This window comes from Parambassis ranga, chromosome 5, assembly GCF_900634625.1.
Source record: "Parambassis ranga chromosome 5, fParRan2.1, whole genome shotgun sequence".
NCBI classification, from domain to species: Eukaryota; Metazoa; Chordata; class Actinopteri; family Ambassidae; genus Parambassis; species Parambassis ranga.
This window is the reverse complement of record NC_041026.1, coordinates 9,443,828-9,463,477: the sequence shown is the minus strand read 5'-3', so window position 1 is coordinate 9,463,477 and position 19,650 is coordinate 9,443,828. Positions and strand designations below refer to the sequence as shown.

The following is a 19,650-nucleotide window of genomic DNA, read 5'->3' as shown; positions in this document are numbered from 1 at the left end:
AAAGCAACTGGCAGATGCATTTTAAGGTTAAAGATCAAGTTTTTGTTGTCATCTAATCATAAAAGCAGATGAACATCTCACTTTTTCAGTTGTTGTCAAGCCTTAAAAGTTCTCTTTAAAGAGCGGCCAAAATATATACAACTGGATTTAATTGTAATCACTGATGCTAAATGATGAAATTAAGCAGGAAATTAAAATCAAAGGCCAACAAATGTTGTTACTGGAAGTGAAGTTTAAACTATTATTTAATCATGGCATGTTTTGTTGAGGATTAAAGGGACTTTAAATAAATGTGGCAGACGCAGAGTCTCTGCAGACTTTTTATGTGAGATAATAGAAACAATATGAGTGAGCTATAAGCTAAGATGTTTTTTCATTGAATCAGAGTTACATTTTTTTTCTTAGGTGTGCTGTTCTGTATATGTTACACTACAGGGTTCACTTCTGTATTCATCTTGAGACTGAGCAGATATCAGGCTTAGCTGTTCTATAAACACACTGTTTCATTGTTTAGATTCAGCAGACTATGATATGCTAGAATAGATGACAGGTTTAAAACAAGTTTATAATAACTGATATTACTGTACAAGACAGACAGCAGAGATAAGCTATAAGAAAAACAATGTAAGGATGAGAAATGAAAGTCTCACCTGCCACTTTAAGCATGCTCTGAGAGGTGTGGGTGATGGGGGAGGTCACCCCCACAGGAGGGTTTTTGCCCCTCTTGAAACTTCCAGGTTGACCCAAACTTTGAGGCTTCTTTAGTTCCCCTTTAACTCCAAAATCCTCACTGAGGCTCGGAGGCTTCTTTCTCCACTTGCTTGGCGCCTCCGTCTTGAGACTCCCTGTTTCATAGCTGCAGCTACTGAACTTATGGCTGGCTTTGCCATCCTCGCTGTACCAAGAAAGTCCACTTTCCACCAGGGAGCGCTTCTCTGCATCAGTGCGGAGCTGCAGACAGAGGAAGGAAAGAGGCACAATGTGGGTAACCATCAGACATGGTCTGTGTTATCTATGGAATTGAGTGTTCTCTGTAATCTTTGTTCCATCTGAGCTACATTCCAGCGGGAAAGATGGAGAGATTAACTGAGATGCCCCGAGTGGATTAAACAAAGCCACAAAGGAAGGGGAAAACAAAAAGAAAAAAAAATGTTTATGGATTTAACACTTTCAGGGATGATGCCAAATAATGATAAAGGAAACGATGGACAGTTTGATTTCCTGGTTCTGTATAGTATAGTGGACAAAAAAATGACAGTAACACTGTAATAAAAAAAAAACTACCCTGTGGTGCTTTGAGGTGGTAGCACCGAGGACAAAATTGGGCATGCTGTTTCTTGGCACTCTATTAATGTGATATAGAGCGACAGATGGCTTATTGAGTCGCCCTAATGTTCATTTTTTTTTCCTAGAGAGCACTCGGTAAGTGAGCAAAAGCGCAAAATGTGTGGAAAAGGTGGCAACTTGATCCCTCCCGTGCATTCAGTGAGACGATGTTTCTTCCACAAAAATGTTCAAATCCGAAAACTACACATCTCACCTCTGGTTTACACATAAACAGAGGGATATGACAGATGTGAGATCTGTGGTGATTGTGTTGCCTTGTGGTCAAAACAAAGGACACGAAACAGAGTAAATCACATAGTCAGGGCTTTGGAATTGCTTCAACTTAACAGCCTAAACTGAAATCTTTAGCGTTGCTTCTACAAACAAAACAATTTAAGGGAAAGTAAAGCTTTGCCACATGCTGCTTTATTACAGAGCGCTACAGTATTTCCGCTCACCATAACAGAAGAGTTGCGTCTTGATCCCAAAGGCGTGTTAGGGAGGGAGTTAAGAGATGAGCTGGCATTGAACTCCTCTGAACTGAGGTTCTCTGAGCCGTCACCGTCGCTGAGCCCACTGCTGATGGAGCTGCTCTCATCCCAACTGAAAACAAGAGACAGCATGACCATTAGAACAAGCATATGAGTGTACAGTAGGTAAAGCTGCAGAAGGGAGAAAAGGCTAGCGACAACTTTCATATGTCCATCTGTCTGCAGTAGGCTGTTCGCTGGAGGTGGCCAAATGCTCAAACAAGCAGGTAATTCCAATGTGTCTGTGACAGCTGTGATTCAACTAATACATACATCAAGGCCATATGGTACAGTCTTTTTAAATGAAGAAACTCTCATACACCTGGACTGGTGGAAAGAACGTGAAGATCAATAATAATAAGTATGGTGGCTTTGGTTGTGACCACCTTGGTAGTGCCTTATTCAGCTTAACTTCCACCCAATAAGATATCTTGGAAGACAGCTAGCAACCTCATGTAATAAATTAAAGCTGGCTCCATTCACAATTTGACAACAACAAAAAACACTTTAAGTAAACCTCTCAAACCTAAGGAAATCCCCCTCTAGTAGTCATCATAAAATGGTCAGTTTGAAAAGTTAAATTTGAGTTACACAAATATTAACTTTACCATTATTTAATAAATCACCATGACAGAAACGTTACACAGGCCAGCACTCTTTTAAAAGTTCAAACTCCAGCACCATTTAAAGGACATGCTAATAAATCATGCTAAATAAAATAAAAAAGTATGGCGACCTGACAGCTGGGGGTTTTGAAAGTGGTTTGTTAATAAAGCAGTATGAAAGAAATTAGAGTGACAGGTTTCTAAACCGTCTGTGACCCTTCCCTCCGCCCATCCATGAAGCTTCCTCATCGCTCTGAAACAGATGCTGCCAGACTGGCCTCCTCTGGTGAGGACGGTGGGGAATGGGGCAGGCACCAGATCTCCGCGTGCATTTATATCGGAATACATTTACAATGCAGAGCAAGTGTCAACCAAAACATCACAGTTCACTTGAAGGTGAGTTTGTAATGGACTTCGTTCATGTGCTAAGTAAGGCAATAAAGCCTTGTTGAATTTAAAAATGATATATCCAGACAAATAAATGCAAGTCCCGCTCTGGTTTTGTATAATTACGTTCCCCATCATTACTACTGGCAACCACAGGTGGTAATCAAATTTATGTTGGCGCACCTAAAAATGTGGCATGGTGGAAAAGGTAAATTAATATGACCTCTTAAAGCTGAGTCACTGCTCGAGCTGAATCAGTTCTTTTCCCTTTCTTTGGTTTCCCCAGCTAAGCTGAAAATGCTCTTTGTGGCTAAGCAGTCTGCAATTAGCAGAGGCATGGAACATGGAATTGCACAGAAAAATACAGGGAGACAAAAATGGCTTATACACATTCAGAACTGGATTTAATCACATGGCTGGAGCTGGGCTGTATTCGCAAAAGTTGTAAAACAGAGAAGAAGCTTCCCTCAACAGAGTCACTGGTTTTGAGAATCTACCTAAATCAAAGTCTGACAAAGAAGAGGGTTAACTCTAGATAAATGTCCAAGAACATAGAGAAGTATCTTTGACAGTAAGAATATTTTTTTAATGATTTACATTAAGCACAGATGTGCTTGGTATGTCGGAAACAATACCTCCTCTGTCAGGGGCGACAGCGGGGCCATGAATAACCCCACAGGGATGTCAGCCATAAGAAGAGGCAGCCTGTGGGCTGTTGATATTACAAGCCAAGCTGTCTGCTCTCAGAGGTGAAACCCAGACAAGGAGAGTAAGTAAGGGAGAAAGAGGGTGGGAGTGTGGTGCATACTTCATACATAGGGTGGCAATTAACTTTTTGTTTTCTGTGGCACAACTCCAACGCCTTTCTGATTTGTGTGTCCACCAGCTGCATTGCTCTGAAAATGTTATGTTTGTTTAATTAAAAAAAAAAAAGAAAAAGGGTGGGGTCATAACAATCACTGTCCAAACTTGGAAGTGATTCAAAAAGCATCACTAAAAAATGTACCCGCATACATACATACAAGTGCTGGTTGGCACAGTGGCAAGACCTGCAGCAAAAGAAGGTTGCAGCAAAAGCACAAAAAACAAGCATGCAAAAACGAATCTGCATTTTAACTACAAAAATCTTTAAATGTAGGTTGAACTGCACATACAAAGAGAATGCAGTGTGTCTATTTTCTGCATGAAAGAGTGAAACTGCAGCCCCTAGGACTGCATGACTACAGCTGAATGAGTGGCAAAGACATCCTTCATTATACAGATAGCTGTGGTAGCAGCACCGCAATGTCCTCCAAGGATAAAACGTGTTTTCACAGATGTTACATATTTCGCTGCCAAGTCACTGTCAACATATGAAGCTATATTCAACTTCACATCACAATGATTCACACATGAAATACACTTCAATGAATAAAGAATCATTTTATAGGCTAGAAATTAAATTAGGTATAATGTCATTTTTGACCACATTAGAAAGCCACTGGAGCATCTGAAACAAAACCCACAACTTCAACAACAGTAAATCCTCATAAAACAGTCTCATTAAATTACCTTGGCTTAAATACTAATGTCCTTCTGGCTCCTGTCGCCGACTGCAGCGGAGGCACTTTCCCGATTAAAACACGGCCGCTCATTTGTGACTTTTACAGCTTTTAGAATCTGCACGACTTCTTGTAATCATCCGTGAGAGATCCACAGTCATATCCACCACCGAAGGCTGAGACCCCCGCTCCTTCCATTCAGCGAGTGGAACGAGTGGAACAAAAAAAAGGCAGCCTGCCTCTCCTCTCCTCTCCTCTCAGCACTCAGGCAACACCCCCTCCCAAAAAAAAGGAGGATGACTGACCCTCATCTTCCTCCAGGTGATGACGGAAAGGTTGAGTGGAGCTAAGCGGTAACCACGGCAACCGCTGATACTGCGCTGGGGAGTAATGTTTAGTGTTTTTTTTCTTCAGTTGACGTATTAACTCTTACTATGCTAATTATTCTTTAAAAAACACGATCTACTGTGAACATGTCATCTGTTTTTCACTGAAATTAAAATCAGCTTAGCAAAAAAAATGTATGCTAGCTTTGTTTCGTAATTAGCCTAGCCATGAACAATAACAGCACTTAACCTATGCGAACCTGTACAAAACAGAAAATAATATATTCTTTTATGGATTTTAATAATTTTTTACATATTATTTTCTACAAAAGATACAGCAAGTTGAATACGCACCGCTCTTTTTTTCAACCAACAATTCAAAATGCGATTCAGATTTAGTAAAATCATACTTCCGGGTTCTGCTGCGCAATCAATAAAACTTTATTTAAAAATTCAAAACTCAGGCCAAAGTCTTTCTTTGTAATGATTTGAGGCTTTACTTATATATTTAGACAACTGTGTTTAAGGTTTATGTTAATGTTTTTCAAGAGCCTGTTTATGTTTTTAAGGAGCCACATTTTATAAACACAGGTGCCATTAAGTTATAGATAAAACCTTTTAGTTCAACTTTGGCCAGTAAGCAGGAACCAGTACCAGTTTGACCAGTACCAGTATGATTTACCTTGGAAATTTCTGTTTGTTTCTAAACGGAAAACATGTTCCCTAGAAGTCTTTTATGCTGTTGGCCCATCAGCCATGTTACAGTGTGCAAAAGTATGGGACTTGTGAATAGAGTTTATGCTTGTGTCTGTAAAGGTTGACAGTAAAAACAGGTAATTCAACAATAAATAGATGTATTTTGATTTATTCTGCCTCAAACCAGACTAACCATATAGCCTTTTTTAATAAAAGTGGCCAGCATGTGTATCAAGCCAATATAATAAGCTATCTGGCCTACCCCCATACCAGAAGAAAATAAGCTAAGATGCAATAATTCAATACTGCAATAAATTGTACTGCTGCATATAACCTATAATGTTATATTAAAACATAAATCTTGAGATACAGAACTTTGTAACTGGGGCCTATACCACTAGTGTGCAAATTTGTATTAGACAGTGATAGGTATATGATTGTGATTATACTGAGGGCCATAATTACTCATAATCTAATTTATGGGGCAGTATTCCAAGGCTGCCCTACTAGGAGTCCTCTTTTTCCTTATAGTGTACAAAAATGCTGAATGGTACTGTTTGTATGAAGCTCCGACTCATTTTCACAGAGTAAACAGTGGCAGTGATTGTTGGTGTAATTTTTTTTTGGCCACTGACACTAAGTAGGATTTTAAACAGATCTACCCAGATATATATCAATGGACCTTCCTGGACCTCCTTTTAAATTAAGCCCTTAAAAACAAAACATGCTCCATCTTAATTCATTACCTTCTTGGGTCCGAGCTGGAAAAACTCAGTCTAAGGTATAAGGCCTGAATCACTGCAAGCACGAGCACAAACCCACAAACCCACAGATGACACGAGGACCTCCACTGAGGCATGAGCAGCCTTGGAAAGCCTTTCTCCCTCTCTCATTAGCAGTGGAACAGTCTCACGGTGATGATCTCACCACATCTCAGCTCTGTAAACCTCAGCAGGAGGTAAAAGCTCTTTGGGCCAGGAAGGTCCCACACCCTGTCAAAACCACCTTCGTCTGTGTCTGTAGCTGAAATCATTTACCGGTACATTCAAGAAGCTATGAGTGAGGAGTGAGGAGTGTATGTGACAGAGCTGACGGTGTATTAGAGTTTTCAGGTTCTCTCTTTTTTCCCCACATCGGTTGACATTTTAGGATAAAAACACAAAGTATCTCAACTGGAACTTTAAATGAGCGTGGCTCCAGTCCAGACACAAAGGCATTCCTCAGAATATCTTTCACAGAATGATATGCTTGTTTGATAAAAGCTTGTTGTGTCTGCCTCCAGCTTTTCTCGTCCTCCTGAGCTCCTCTGTCTGCTCACAAACACAAAATATCTTTATGAAATACCTGCTTACTTTAAAATATTCATTTTTTTTAATACCAAAACAGGAAAGCTGGTGTCTGGCGAGTGATCTAAATTGTTTACACTCACCCCCAAAAAAAGGTGCACGATGATGCTCACATGTCCTGTTTATCTCAGGCAGGCCACAGTGCTGCTAAACAAGCAAACAAATCACTGAAGTTGTGTTTGTACTGTATAGTAACAGCTGCCCTGCACAGATAACCAAATGGCTTGTGGCAGAAACATCCTCTGTATGTTTGCTTAGGGGGGAGGCCATCGCTGCCACCACTTGGATTTAGGGTGTTTACAGAGATTCAAGCCAGCTGTGAGAAGTCACCGTGTTTTTTTTTTTTTTTACAGAGGAACCATTTTCTAGATCTGACCTTTACTGTTATAAAGATCTATCAATGTGGATCTACAAAAATGAAAATTAGACACAGAGTCTGACATTTTATCAATTACAAATAATCAGTGCACGCTGCATGGCAACCAGTTTAGTAGTTAATTAAATCACAGCTGCACACTAATTAGATGTCAAAGATATGTCAACACAAGGAATGTCCAACTTATGACATCTGAAAAGCTCATTATTGTTCTCTTTTAATGAAAGTTAATCATGTTATTTTGGTATTGAAAGAGATTTTTTTGTACTGTGTATGCACTGTGCATCACTGCTCAGCTGGTCAAGGTAGAGTGTTTGAGGCAGTGGCAGGAGGAAAGAAATGTCAAAAGGGTTCATTTTTATAAACAAATTAGACATCACTGTGTCATTCAACTCAGTTCCAGAGTAGTTATTTAAAAATGATTCTCACCGTCTTAAAAAAGGACCTCCATTTTGGAGAAATTTGGCTTTTCTAGTTAATAATGAGAAACAAATAAAGGTAAATAAACTGCATAAAAGCACTACACAACAGTAAAAAATAAAAAACTTAAACATTACATTCCAATACTAGCACAGGAACAGAGGAAGGACTCACATCCTTCTGCAGAGGTTTGCTCCCATTCAGACAAAAGAGCTTGTGATGCTGTGTGATAAGTTGCGTGAGGCTGTGGCAGTCCTGACATGTTGAAACAGGAAGGTCAGAGGAGCATGCGGTATGTCTCTTAGACAACATCTAGCCTTAAAAAATTAATTATGAAGGGTGATAAACATGTGCCTGTGACATGCAGCCTGTTTCTATGTGATGCAATTACCTCAGATTTCCAGCAGGGGGCACAATAAACTTAACCTAAGTCTGCTTTGGCAAGACTTCAGCAAACATACTCTCTAACTGTGGATTAAAATGAGGCACCACTTGGCATTTAGAAAGAGCAGGACGTGGACTTTGAACCCTTCGATGCAGAAGGAGAGCAGGCGCTCCTCTGTTGTGTGCATTCAGCTGATACACTGCCTTTGTGTCCAACCATTTACATCTGTTTGCACAGCATTCATTCAGACAGAGTCTACAGATGAAAAAGTCATGCACCTCTGATGTTCCTGGGGCCTAATTTTGATCTGTATTGAGCTTGAGCATAACTAGGCAAACAGGATTGGGCAGGCTCCATCGCATGGCAGTGAAATAAATGGGTCTGAGATGCATCAGTGGCCGCCCCATCTCAGCAGAGCCCCTGAAAATGGACTCGTCGTCTGATTATTGGACTGGAAAATTAATGTAGAGTCTCCATCAACCTCAGATAGGAAACTTTACCCTCCTCCTTCCCCAGATGCAGCCCACAGTACAGCAGACACACTCTCTTCCTGAGACTCACGTGGTGCCACATTTACAAACAGGAAATCTGCATTGTTGTCGTTTTGTTTTACCATAGCATGTATGAATCAAGCAGGGACACAGTGATGGTAGAAACACAGATTGTCAGCTGCCATGTGATTCTCATTTTTAAGAATAATATTATGAAAAAAAACTGTAGGCAAATGACATTTTCCACCTGGGGCTGAGTGTTTGGAATCCAAACTGCACACCCAGATGACCACACACAGACATGATACAGGGATGATTCATACACCCCTGGGGTGCAGCTGTAATGGTTCATTATTCACATGGTTGAGGACGCCAGTGAAGGTGGAGGCATGTTTGGTGTTGGGGGAGCCGTTATAAGTCTGTGTTTTACTGACCCTTTTTGGGGGGAAGAGAGCTCCATATTGACCCCAGATGTGTTTGAGCTGCTGACTGTTTGTGTGTGTGTGTGCGCTCTGGTTTGCAGTGACGCACAGCATAATGGAGATTGTGTTTTTCATTAATGCCCGTCTGTCAATAATTCAGAAACAAATGCCATTACAAATAAGCTCAGATTCAAAAACATCTTTCAAAATGACAGCCTGCGTCGGACTGAAGAAAACCTCATCCCTTCTTACTGAGCCGTATCCCAAAAAGAAGTGACCAGCAGCCCCTACAGAGGACCAGATGGCAGGGACCCATTTTTTTGTACAGATTAAGCAGGTCAGAAAATATGTGACACTTAAACAGTCAGGGAAGCACTCACAGTGACTGTGCAGCAAGGTCCAACTCAGGCAGGAAGGGGGGAAATTGAATGCAGACTGCCAGGGGGCAGAGATCCAGGATCAGATGACTGCAGCAAACCCTTTGTGCCTTATAGAATGTGTTTGTCGATACACATAGTTTCCACGAGGCTGTAAAGTGGTCCAGTGTTCAGAAATCTACCGGTGCCTCCATAAGGTGCATGCCAAGTCTTCAACGGTGCCTATATGAATACCTCACATGGGCAAAGCTTTTTTATGGTTGCCATGGAAATGACATTGCCAGAGAAGCAAAGCCAAGGGCTTATCCATTATATATATATATATATATATATATATATATATATATATATATATATATATATATATATATATATATATATATATATGTAGGCAAACATTGCAAAGACATGCATTCAGCACAGTGTTTGTGTGGTAGGGTAAATATTTGGACACTATAAAGATATTGGAACATAGCAGTTTGTATCACTGTCCTGGCAAAACCACACAAAAAGGAAACACAGGCAGCAGCTACATAAACAGAGAGCTGTCTCCTGCCAATTATAAAACAATATTAAAGCTGCAAGCAGCGATGATCAGGCCCTAATAATCAAAACTGTTCCCATGCCATCTTTCAATCAGCCTTTTTTTTGGTCTCTCCATTTTTCTCCCCCTCTCCATGACATACGAACTGATGCGCACACACAAACACACACACATCCTCCACACATACACTTGTTCAGCAGCTATCACACTGACACACAAGGCAAACCATCACTGGGTCAGTGGAAGACGGTTGCCATGGCAGCACATCCCGAGCCATGTTGCCGCATGATCAGAGGTGTGATGCTGCTGAACCAGCCCCCTTTCTCTGCTCTGCATTGCCGTCTGCTGCTATATAGAAACAGAAGCTGGTACAGACCAGACCCCCCAAGGTTTTCACAAGATGCCCCCCCCCGCTACCTTACAGAATACACAACAGACCATACATTCCTTTTGTTCTAACTGCTTTTCTGTGAAGCTATACTGATACTGTGCTTTGTGTTTGTCTATATAAATGGCATGTGGTATGTAATATAATAGATACTATTATTTTCAAATTCCGACACATTTATTGCAATATTCTGGTATTGATAACTACTTGAACAAATAAAGGATCATAATATTTTAATATTACATATATGATCATACTAAGTAAATAATCCAGCAGCTTTATTATTGCTGCTCCTTTACCCCTGTTTTTGCTCCTACAATAGGAATGATGCCATAATTCTGGTTACCACTAGACACAAAAAGACAAACAGACCCCAGGTAGTTAACATCCCAGTTTGCAGGAAATGCCCATAAACACTAACAAAAGGGGACAACACTATCTATCTATCTATCTATAGTATAACTCCTATTGTTCCAACAATGGTGCCATATGGATAATTATATATATATAACTATATTATCCCACGGTACTTGCTGTAAAGCTACAAATCAACTTTGTAGAGAAGTCTCAGCTCTCAGTTTTGGTTTAGTACCTACTTCCAGGAAAAAGCTTTTATGCACTGACTGTACCTGTGCAGCACAAAGTGCCAGACAGACTGAAATCCATCAGGTCGATAGAAACATGATTCCAAATAAATGCTAACGATGTGCTATGTCTGCTGGAGGAGTGAGCCTGTCAACATGCATTCACTTGATGAAGTCGTATAACATCGATGAAAGTTCTGCTGGCTAACAAAAAAAAAAAAAAATCAGTTCGTGACAAGTGACAAAAGGTATTAATTCAAGTTCTCTCAGTATCTCACATTTTCTAGTGCTTTAGGTTGTAAAAGAAAGAGTCATAAAAACATTGTGTGGAAAAATCCAATAATGCTGCAGGACAACAGCTTCCAACGAGACATCAACAGCTCTTTATTGCAGTGCTGCTTCCCTCCTCGGTGAGCCAAAGACTCTGGAGGCAAACCAAATGGTGAGAAGATACTTGCCCTTATTTTAGGTGAGATCTTCCAATTTCAGACTTTGAACTGGTTAATCTGCCAAGATAGTACATAAATCTGTCATATATAATAATCAGACCGGCCTCTTGTGATATTCACTTGTTCTGTTACAAACATTAAGCGTGCATGCATCCCATCATTAAATGACATATTGGAAAAAACAAGTCATTTTTCTATTGAACATCTGTAATAAACATGAATAAAGCTAACCTGAACCAGTGTGCTTATACATACACAACAGCTAAGTGCCTGCAAAACATCAATGACTGCTGAATAGTAGTCACAATCTAAACGCCAGATATGGAAAAACTAACCATGCACCAGCGATATAATGTGATTACAGCTGTGCTCATAAACCAACCTCTTAAAATATGGCTTGCAATAGGATGATATCATATGAGTGATGGTTCAACTTTGCCAATATGGTGTGAAGAATGTAACCACAGGAAACATTTATGATTCTTGCTGTGGTCAAAGCTGAGTAAGAAGCTCCATCACTGCTGACCTGAAACACAGTCACTCACAGGCAACAGCCTCCTAATATGTGCAAACATCCAAGCAGACGCAGTGTCTACTGATGGCAAAATGACAAGTAGCCTATGTATATTTCTAATATGACTATGTGTGTGACACGGTCTCATTATTTTATCACCAACACCAGATGAGAGGCTAAGCTATTCGAGTGGCTTACTTCACAAGCACCACTTTCTAACATTCATCCTCGTTAAAATAGTGCAACATAACATCACCAAGCAACAGTAAAAACTATCAAGTTGACTGATCGACTATTCAACACCAGGAGCAAGAACCTTTTAGTAACTGTTGAATATAGGGTGCTGTAATTGACACAATTGACAATGCAGAATTGCAGTTCACCTGGCAGCCTCTAGGGGGTGTCTCCACAAATGAATCAATCCCCATAGACTACCCCCACAGAATTATGTATAATTTAGGGTGTGACCGCTTTGAGTGACAGCCAGCTGCTGACTTACAGCACAGTCACCTTCTGCCATTAATGCCTGCCTGCCTCAGCTCCACCTCTTTGCCTGTATTTGCAGTTTAAGATGGACTGAGACGCTGCCAACATGGCGACAGTCAGAGCCTTTTACAGACATACATAATGCCCCTTCAGAAACCTGGTGGCATCAGAGAAACTTCATCCATTATTACAATACAGACTGAAAAGTCCACGGTTTATGAGCGGCTAAGATAATAGAACAAACAAATAAACATTCGGCTGTGTTCCATTGATCAGAAGACTGAGATGCTCGTTATTGATGAGGAGGACAAACAGTAGCAGTGATTAGTGTCAGTCTACACATTTCATGTCTGTCTGGTGTGGATTAATCAATATCCATCAGGCAATCAGCAATGTGCTGCAGAGCCATTTTTTTCCCAGACAGTTTCAAGTAACGGATGATTTATCTGTTCCTGATCATTTTAATGGTTGCACATCATCAACACAAACACTATAAATTATTTTTACAAAGACTCGCTGCACCATTCTGAGTTATAATTAAAATCCAGACCAATCAAATGTATTTTTTTTTCAATGTAAAAATAGGGCTTCACTAAGAGGGAGCAGAAATCGCCTCTCTCTCTCCTTACAGTCGATTTTCAGCTGGTTTCCATGGTTACGCACAAGGGGGCCTGATCTATTTTCAAAAGCAGGCAGCTGATGGTTCTCAACGAGCTCAACTGTAAGTGTGTGACAGGAGATGTAGTAGGAAATGCAAATGTAACACAGACTTTGAAAGAGAATACTGTTAGAAGAAAATGTTCTTCCAAACCCGGATTAGCTGGTTATCAACACCAAAGGTTGTTTATGAGGCTGAACTAATTCTCCCTGTAGAGCAGCAGCGTCTTAGCATTCCTGCAGGAGAATCAAATATATTTTCCACTGACATAATGCAAACTCGGACAAATGGCAAAGCCAACAAATTAAAGTGGTTTTAACATTGCAATGCTTGCCAAATATAAGCGTGCACACAATAGCACACAATATTTCCATATTTTGGTGTGGCTTGGCAGCCACAATAGCCTGTTATTACCCTCAAAATAACACATGAGAAAAGACATTTCTACAGCATGGCTGTATGTAAACACACTCATAACCCTCTTGGTATAAATATTGTTCTGCAGGGGCCCCTTGTACCCATCAGGGTGACTCACACAGTCACCTTGAGAGCGTGTTTGGTGACTGCTGACTGTGGTGGCCCAGAATGCAGAGCATGATGAGGCATTTTTTAAAGGCTGTTATGTAAAATGATTACCATCTTTGGGGGCCTGTAGTGTTGAAAAGCAGAGGCGAGTCCTCACGCTCACCTCTCACATAAATTCAGCACAGCTGATGCACAGAGACAGAATACAGGGCAGATTTAACTGGATTTTGACTGCATGGATGTTTCTGTGAGGAATGGACCCATTTGACATAATCCCTGTTTAATCCTGACCTTATCAGGCCTCTGCTGTCTGATCTTTTTCACCTCTGTTCTCCCAAAAAGCTGAACCTTTTAAACATGGAGCTTGTTGCACAAATGCACCATTTTAGGCCCCATCTTGGACTGACTCTCACTTCACTTGGCTCTGTTTTTTTAACACGTTTTTCTCCTTTGCCCTAATTTCTACTCGTCTAAAATGTGTCTCTTCTCTTCTCATTTCTTCTCCTTAATGCATGTAGTAAGAACGTGACCTGGCATGCAGGGCCTAGTGAGCGTTCCAGAAAGCTAAGCTTAAATCCCACTGCATGTGCAACAGTGATAAAGCTGCTACAGTACACTGCAGAACTGTCCTGGATTCTTTCTCTCGCTCTCTGCGACTATCACTGTCTATCAGCAGTCAACTTGTGAGAGGTAATTAAATAAAGACATAGAGAAAAGGACATGAGGTGAAGGCACCGGGGGTGATGGCAAAGAGGAAGAGGAGGGAAGACGAGCAAAAGAGAAAAATCTAAAATTCTAAGGAGTCTAGCACAGTTTGTTGCATCTGCACTTGCTGACATAAGCGTCATAAGATTTATACACCTCTTAGAGGTGAGTGTTTATCACCAAACTGCAGCTTCTCCCTTTAGTAAAAAAATGTCAGCAAAAACAGCCTCTGACAATGTCATAAAGACCCGGAAACAACAGGCCTGCATAAATCCAATGATCCATGATATGAGTATTACAAACTTCCTTTCTGAAAGTTTTTGTTTTTATGTAAAAATGCACTCAGTGATTGGAATTGAAGATTAATCACAGCCTGAAGCAATGTTGCTCCTCTGCCGCACACTTTGAGCAAAATGAAATTTGACAACAATTCCTAAGTGACCTTTTTAAAGTCACAAGATGGAGGACGAGTCAGCATGCAGCCGTCTGCGTCCACTGATTGGCTCCTGTTGTCATGGTAACAACAGTTTCAAATCCTTATCTTGAAACTCTCTTACCCATTAGCCAGGTTGTCATCGTCATCATCCGGCAGGCTCTTTCCTAGAAGGTCGCTGTCACTCAGGTAACCGGATTTCAGGTCGGTGTCGTCAACATCCAGGCTTTCGATGAGCTCAATGCGGGACGTGCTGCTAAGGCGGCTGGAGCAGCGAGCTGGCATCGTATGGGCCGTGTACTGAGCCTTACTGTCTTGGTATCCACCACCTGTGGAGGACGGGGCATCGCCGGCTTGGAGACGGGGGCTGGACTGTCCGTGGCGCCAGGAGAGAGGTGATGAGCGGTTGGACAGGCTGGATATGCTGCGAGCATTGGTTTCATCACTGTCGTAGCCCATAGTGCTGCTTTCCAGACAGCTAGAGAGAGACACACAGGGACAATTAGTGGACAGTGTTATCCACAATGACACAGAAATTCACGGATCAAGGATTCAGGATGGAACCAGAGCACCGAGTAAAACATTTTACTTTCTCTGTCAGAAGTCCTTCAAAGAAACCCACAGAGTCGCTGTTGACCCAGATACAGAAGCTGTGTCCTCTCCAGGGACTAAAGCCTGAAGTCTGACAAAAAGAAGCATGTCCTGATATCTCTGTCTAACAGGACAGTCTCCATCTCTCCCAGCAGTATATTCACATACACGTTTTGCTTTCTTACCACCACATCCAAGGGTAAAATGCTCCTACATGTATCAGTACCCCTCCTGTCAGTATGTTGTATGCTGAAGTTTTTCCCATTCTCTTCTGTAAGTGGGCCATGGTTAAAAACAACCTCCAAATGGCTGGGAGCGCCTTCTGTGTCTGCCGATTACATAACTCCATGTACCAAGTCACCCAAATAAATATTGCAGTGCCTTCAACTCTGAGAGTATTTTTATCCATTGTTCATGGTTAATTCATCAGTATGAAGGCCGACTATGTTTTGATTTGTCAATGAGTGGCCAAATTTAATCTGGACAAAATCTTTCTTCTATTTTTTTTTCAATGATGACTATCACAAGGTTTCACACATTAGAAGATTATGGATAAGAGTCAGCTGACAGATGATGCTGACAGGTCAGCCAATCACTCACTGACTGAATCTTATTCTTCTATGTCTTTGTCCCTTTAAAATAGCAGAAAATTTCACTTTTCAGTCTCTGTGTGACAGAAGCAACTTTGCAACTATTGATTCTAAGCAGGTAGATATCCATCCATCCATCTTCAACCGCTTATCCAGGGCCGGCTCCTCTCGGGTGACCAAGCTCCTCACCCTATCTCTAAGGTAGCGCCCATCTCATTCTTCTCATTCGCAATCTCATTCTTTCGGTCATTACCCAAAGCTCACGACCATAGGTGAGGGTTGGAACGTAGACTGACCGTTAAATCAAGAGCTTCGCCTTTCGGCTCAGCTCCTTCTTCACCACGACAGACCCGTAGAATATGACATTAGTATATTAAAACTTCTCCTCTGGAAGTGAGAATATTGCACAATCACATGACAGCTCAGATGAATCACAGAATATAGTGTGACATCTGGGCTGTGCGTGGGATGAGAGCTAAGCCAACCCAGAATGGACCATAGGGTGGAGCAGAGCCAATACCAATTTCATGCCCCAGTCCACATTTTAAGTACAGTAACAAAGTACAAATACTTAGTTACTTTCCACCACTGCCTCTGGTTAGCCTGCTAAAATGCTAAAAGGCTCATAGATGCCAAAGGTGGTCTTGTGTTCTCACGACTTGTGCTTACACTCATCAGGTGATGTTTGCAGATTGTGTGACAATGTATTAACAGGGAAACAATGAAACACAACACATTGTTATGTTTGGCTAATAAGGCAATATAATGAGCCCAAATAACATTTTAATTTGCTGATGTTTTTGAGTAAACTGTGAGACATAAAAAAAAATCCTGATTATTCCAAAATGATAAACAACACCGGCTACCTGGCTTACACGGTTCACCAGAGGTATGGTAGATGATGCCTTAATTCTCTTTTGATTGAAAAGTACATCTCATTTTGGCCCAATTTTACTGGTGGATTGAAATCTCAAGACATTTCTTTTGTAACACAAACTCTCAAAACCTATAGTGACATGGACTGCTTTCTGTTTTCAGACTCTAATCCTCAAATCTGAACATCCTGCAGAGCATCAGAGACTTTTTGCCAATACTAAAGTTTTTCCATCACACACACCCTCTCATAATCCTAGATGCTGTAACAAATACTGCCTCACTAACTACATCACTAGTTTACCAGAAAATAAACTCTACTGGAAAACAAAGGGATTTATGGGCCGCACACTGCAGCTTTAATATGAATTCTCTGTTTAAATGATGTTTAAAGCTATGTAAGCAACAGCAAAAGATACGCAGGACATGAATAAAGACTTGTTCTCATTTCAGCTTGCTGTTACATTTGAGGCCTTTGGCTTATGAGCCAAATACAGAGATTCCTAAAATGAAGTCATGACCATGTAACAGCGATGGGCCATTTAAGAAGGATGGAAGCCAGATGTGCACCAGGTGGCAACTCTCCAAGCAGCCACAACACAACTGTTCACACGACTGTGTTATGTATCGATCCAGCTGCTAGTTTGTTCACCTAAATCTTTTACATGATTTCATGAAGAAACTATGCACTGGTCTTAGGTGTCATATCACGCTAGCCTGTGATAATCAGAACTATCATTAAACAAGTAGAGGCTTTTGTTCTCACCTATGGCTCAGCTGAGAGCCCCGCAGACTGGACATTGTGTCTTCCAAATTCTGGCGGAGGTCTAGGACATTTTGCACGGTCCGCTTCCTCTGGGACTCAGGGTCTGTGGGCCAATCATGCAGAACAAGAGGTTATAAAACATTCAACCAATATGAGACTTAGACACAAAGTGTTCTCTTGACAGGCCTGCACATTAACTGCCTCTGCATATATGCTCGTACTATTTGTCTCTGCACAGATGTGTCATCTGCACAGATGTGTCATGGGTCTCCTGTGTAGGATGTATGGTCACAGCCTTAAATCCTAAATCCTATCCTAAAAATGACTGAAAGGGTGGCTGTAGCTCAAACTGCCCACCAGGGGGATTCATGCCACACCAAGATATTTTTCTCTTCCTGAGCTTTTTGTGTTTTTTTTTTTGTTTTTTTTTGTTTTTTTTTGTGTAGTGTATTATCTCAGAGTCATTCAGTTCAAGTGGTTAAGCTAACAATGAGTTGAACTGCAGCCAAAATGCTCTCACTGCAGGTCAGCTTATTTGGACGGAGCTGCATGCAGTGTAAATTGTGCAGTCAGTGGGTCATGACTGTGTCAAATCAATATTACTGTACAATTAAGAGTATTGTTGCATTAGCTGTAACACATGTCACAAAAACACAAGAAGCCAGGAGGGGGGGTTTCCACTGCAGCACCGAGGCAAGGAGCCTCTGGGAGGAAAAAGAAATGAACATTTACTGCATTAGCTGAGGCTGGGGGAGCTGTCAGGGGACCACACATCAAATCATGTGCTGTTCTCATAAGAAGATGAGGAACTGAATCCCCAGTGTGTACACAGAGTGTGAATTTAATCCAACAGCATTACAGTTAAAACATTGAAAGCACACTTTCTAATATCAAATTTACAACTGAATAAACAGGAAACACAATAATATTGAGTGCTTGTGTTTATTTTGGTTGATGCAAAAAGCCTCTGAAATGTGTGTGTACCCCTGTGTAATGCAATACAGCTGTATGATGGCAGACAAACTGTACTTCATCAGTCTGAGAATATCGACTTGAAACTGAATATCATTCTGACAGACAATGGTCTGGTCAGTGGTAAAATTACTGTTGTTTAAGTTAATGTTACAGCAGATATGGAGCAAAATCTGGAAAGAGACGAACAACCAGTGATCACTCATTCGCCAAAAATCACAATTTTACAGGTACAGGTAAATAATCCAACACCTCTGAAATATTCTGTGCACACTCACTTCCTTGGGGTGCAACAATACATGAATGGGTCAGCATGTGTCTAGGAAAGCATCTGTTAGGCAGAAGTAGCGTCAATGAATCTATGCAATTTTAAGATCTAATTATTATTATGAATTGCTTTAAATCCAGTCATCATGTAGTGGATATGTTACTATAATCAATCAATTCAGCTCTATTAGTTAACATTCTTAATTAGGTTGTGTGAATTGTTATTATTCCTGGGAATACAGTCAAGCAGGAATGGTAAACACAAAGCGCAGACGTGGATCACATCTGTTTAGAAAGCTGCATATAAAATGCACTTTGTTCCCGGGTATTGACTGACGGTCCTCTGGCACCCTGCATTGCGGTGATGCCTCTGGCAGTGAAGGGAAACTCGGACAGAATATAGAAGCAGATCTGAATCCTAAAGTCCTATGAATGATGCAATGCATGAGGAAGTGATCTACATAGCTGCACAGTGGAGTGAAGGACAGGCCTGGCACCTCACACACTACGCTACTTTATGTGGCATTCATCAAAGCTGAGACACTTGAGGTTGCAAGAAGCGTTCAGGGAGTCTTTTTATTAGAGTTTGTAATACAGGCAGGTGGCACCAGAGGGAAATGCTAAAGGCAGAATCCATCTCCAAAAAAATTCCTGTGCATAATTTTTTATTCGTACGAAGGTTTTTTTTTTTTCAATGAATGGCTTTTACTCTGGATTTTAAGAAAGTAATAATAATATGCCTCCCAAAATAACCTTTTCATGCAATATTTATCAGACACATAGCATAGGTCATAAACCCCCACCTGTTCCAGACGTGATTTATGGCTGTTAGCTAGTTTACTAGTGTCATTTTAACTAAGGAGGAGGGAACACCACAGTCAACTGGTCAGAACGCCAACAATGCGGCTTCACCTGTTGACCTGTGTCAACTCTGGTCACATGGTGGCACCATGTGAAGCAAGATAGTTTGGCCCTAGTTTTGCCCTAATAATGGGTGGAGCCTCACACAAAGCCACATCATCCATCTTTTTATCCAGTCTACAACCTGACTCTTGCTACACACTTGTGTAATATGTC

The 19,650-nt window shown here is 41.0% G+C and overlaps 1 protein-coding gene across 7 annotated transcripts in view; it reads right to left on the bottom strand.

Annotated features, from left to right (window-relative positions):
- nav1b (neuron navigator 1b) overlaps positions 1 to 19,650 on the bottom strand; it is a 60,050-nt gene that overhangs the window by 13,865 nt on the left and 26,535 nt on the right. For 6 of the 7 annotated variants that reach the window (XM_028405733.1, XM_028405737.1, XM_028405734.1 and 3 more), the window contains exons 4-7: positions 17,335 to 17,437; positions 14,639 to 14,992; positions 1,785 to 1,929; positions 651 to 951 (exon numbers count right to left, since the gene is read on the bottom strand). In XM_028405733.1, coding sequence (XP_028261534.1) covers positions 651 to 951; positions 1,785 to 1,929; positions 14,639 to 14,992; positions 17,335 to 17,437 — 903 coding nt within the window. Of the gene's footprint in view, positions 1 to 650; positions 952 to 1,784; positions 1,930 to 4,399; positions 4,541 to 14,638; positions 14,993 to 17,334; positions 17,438 to 19,650 lie in introns of those variants that run through there. The other variant, XM_028405739.1, reaches the window with a different exon arrangement.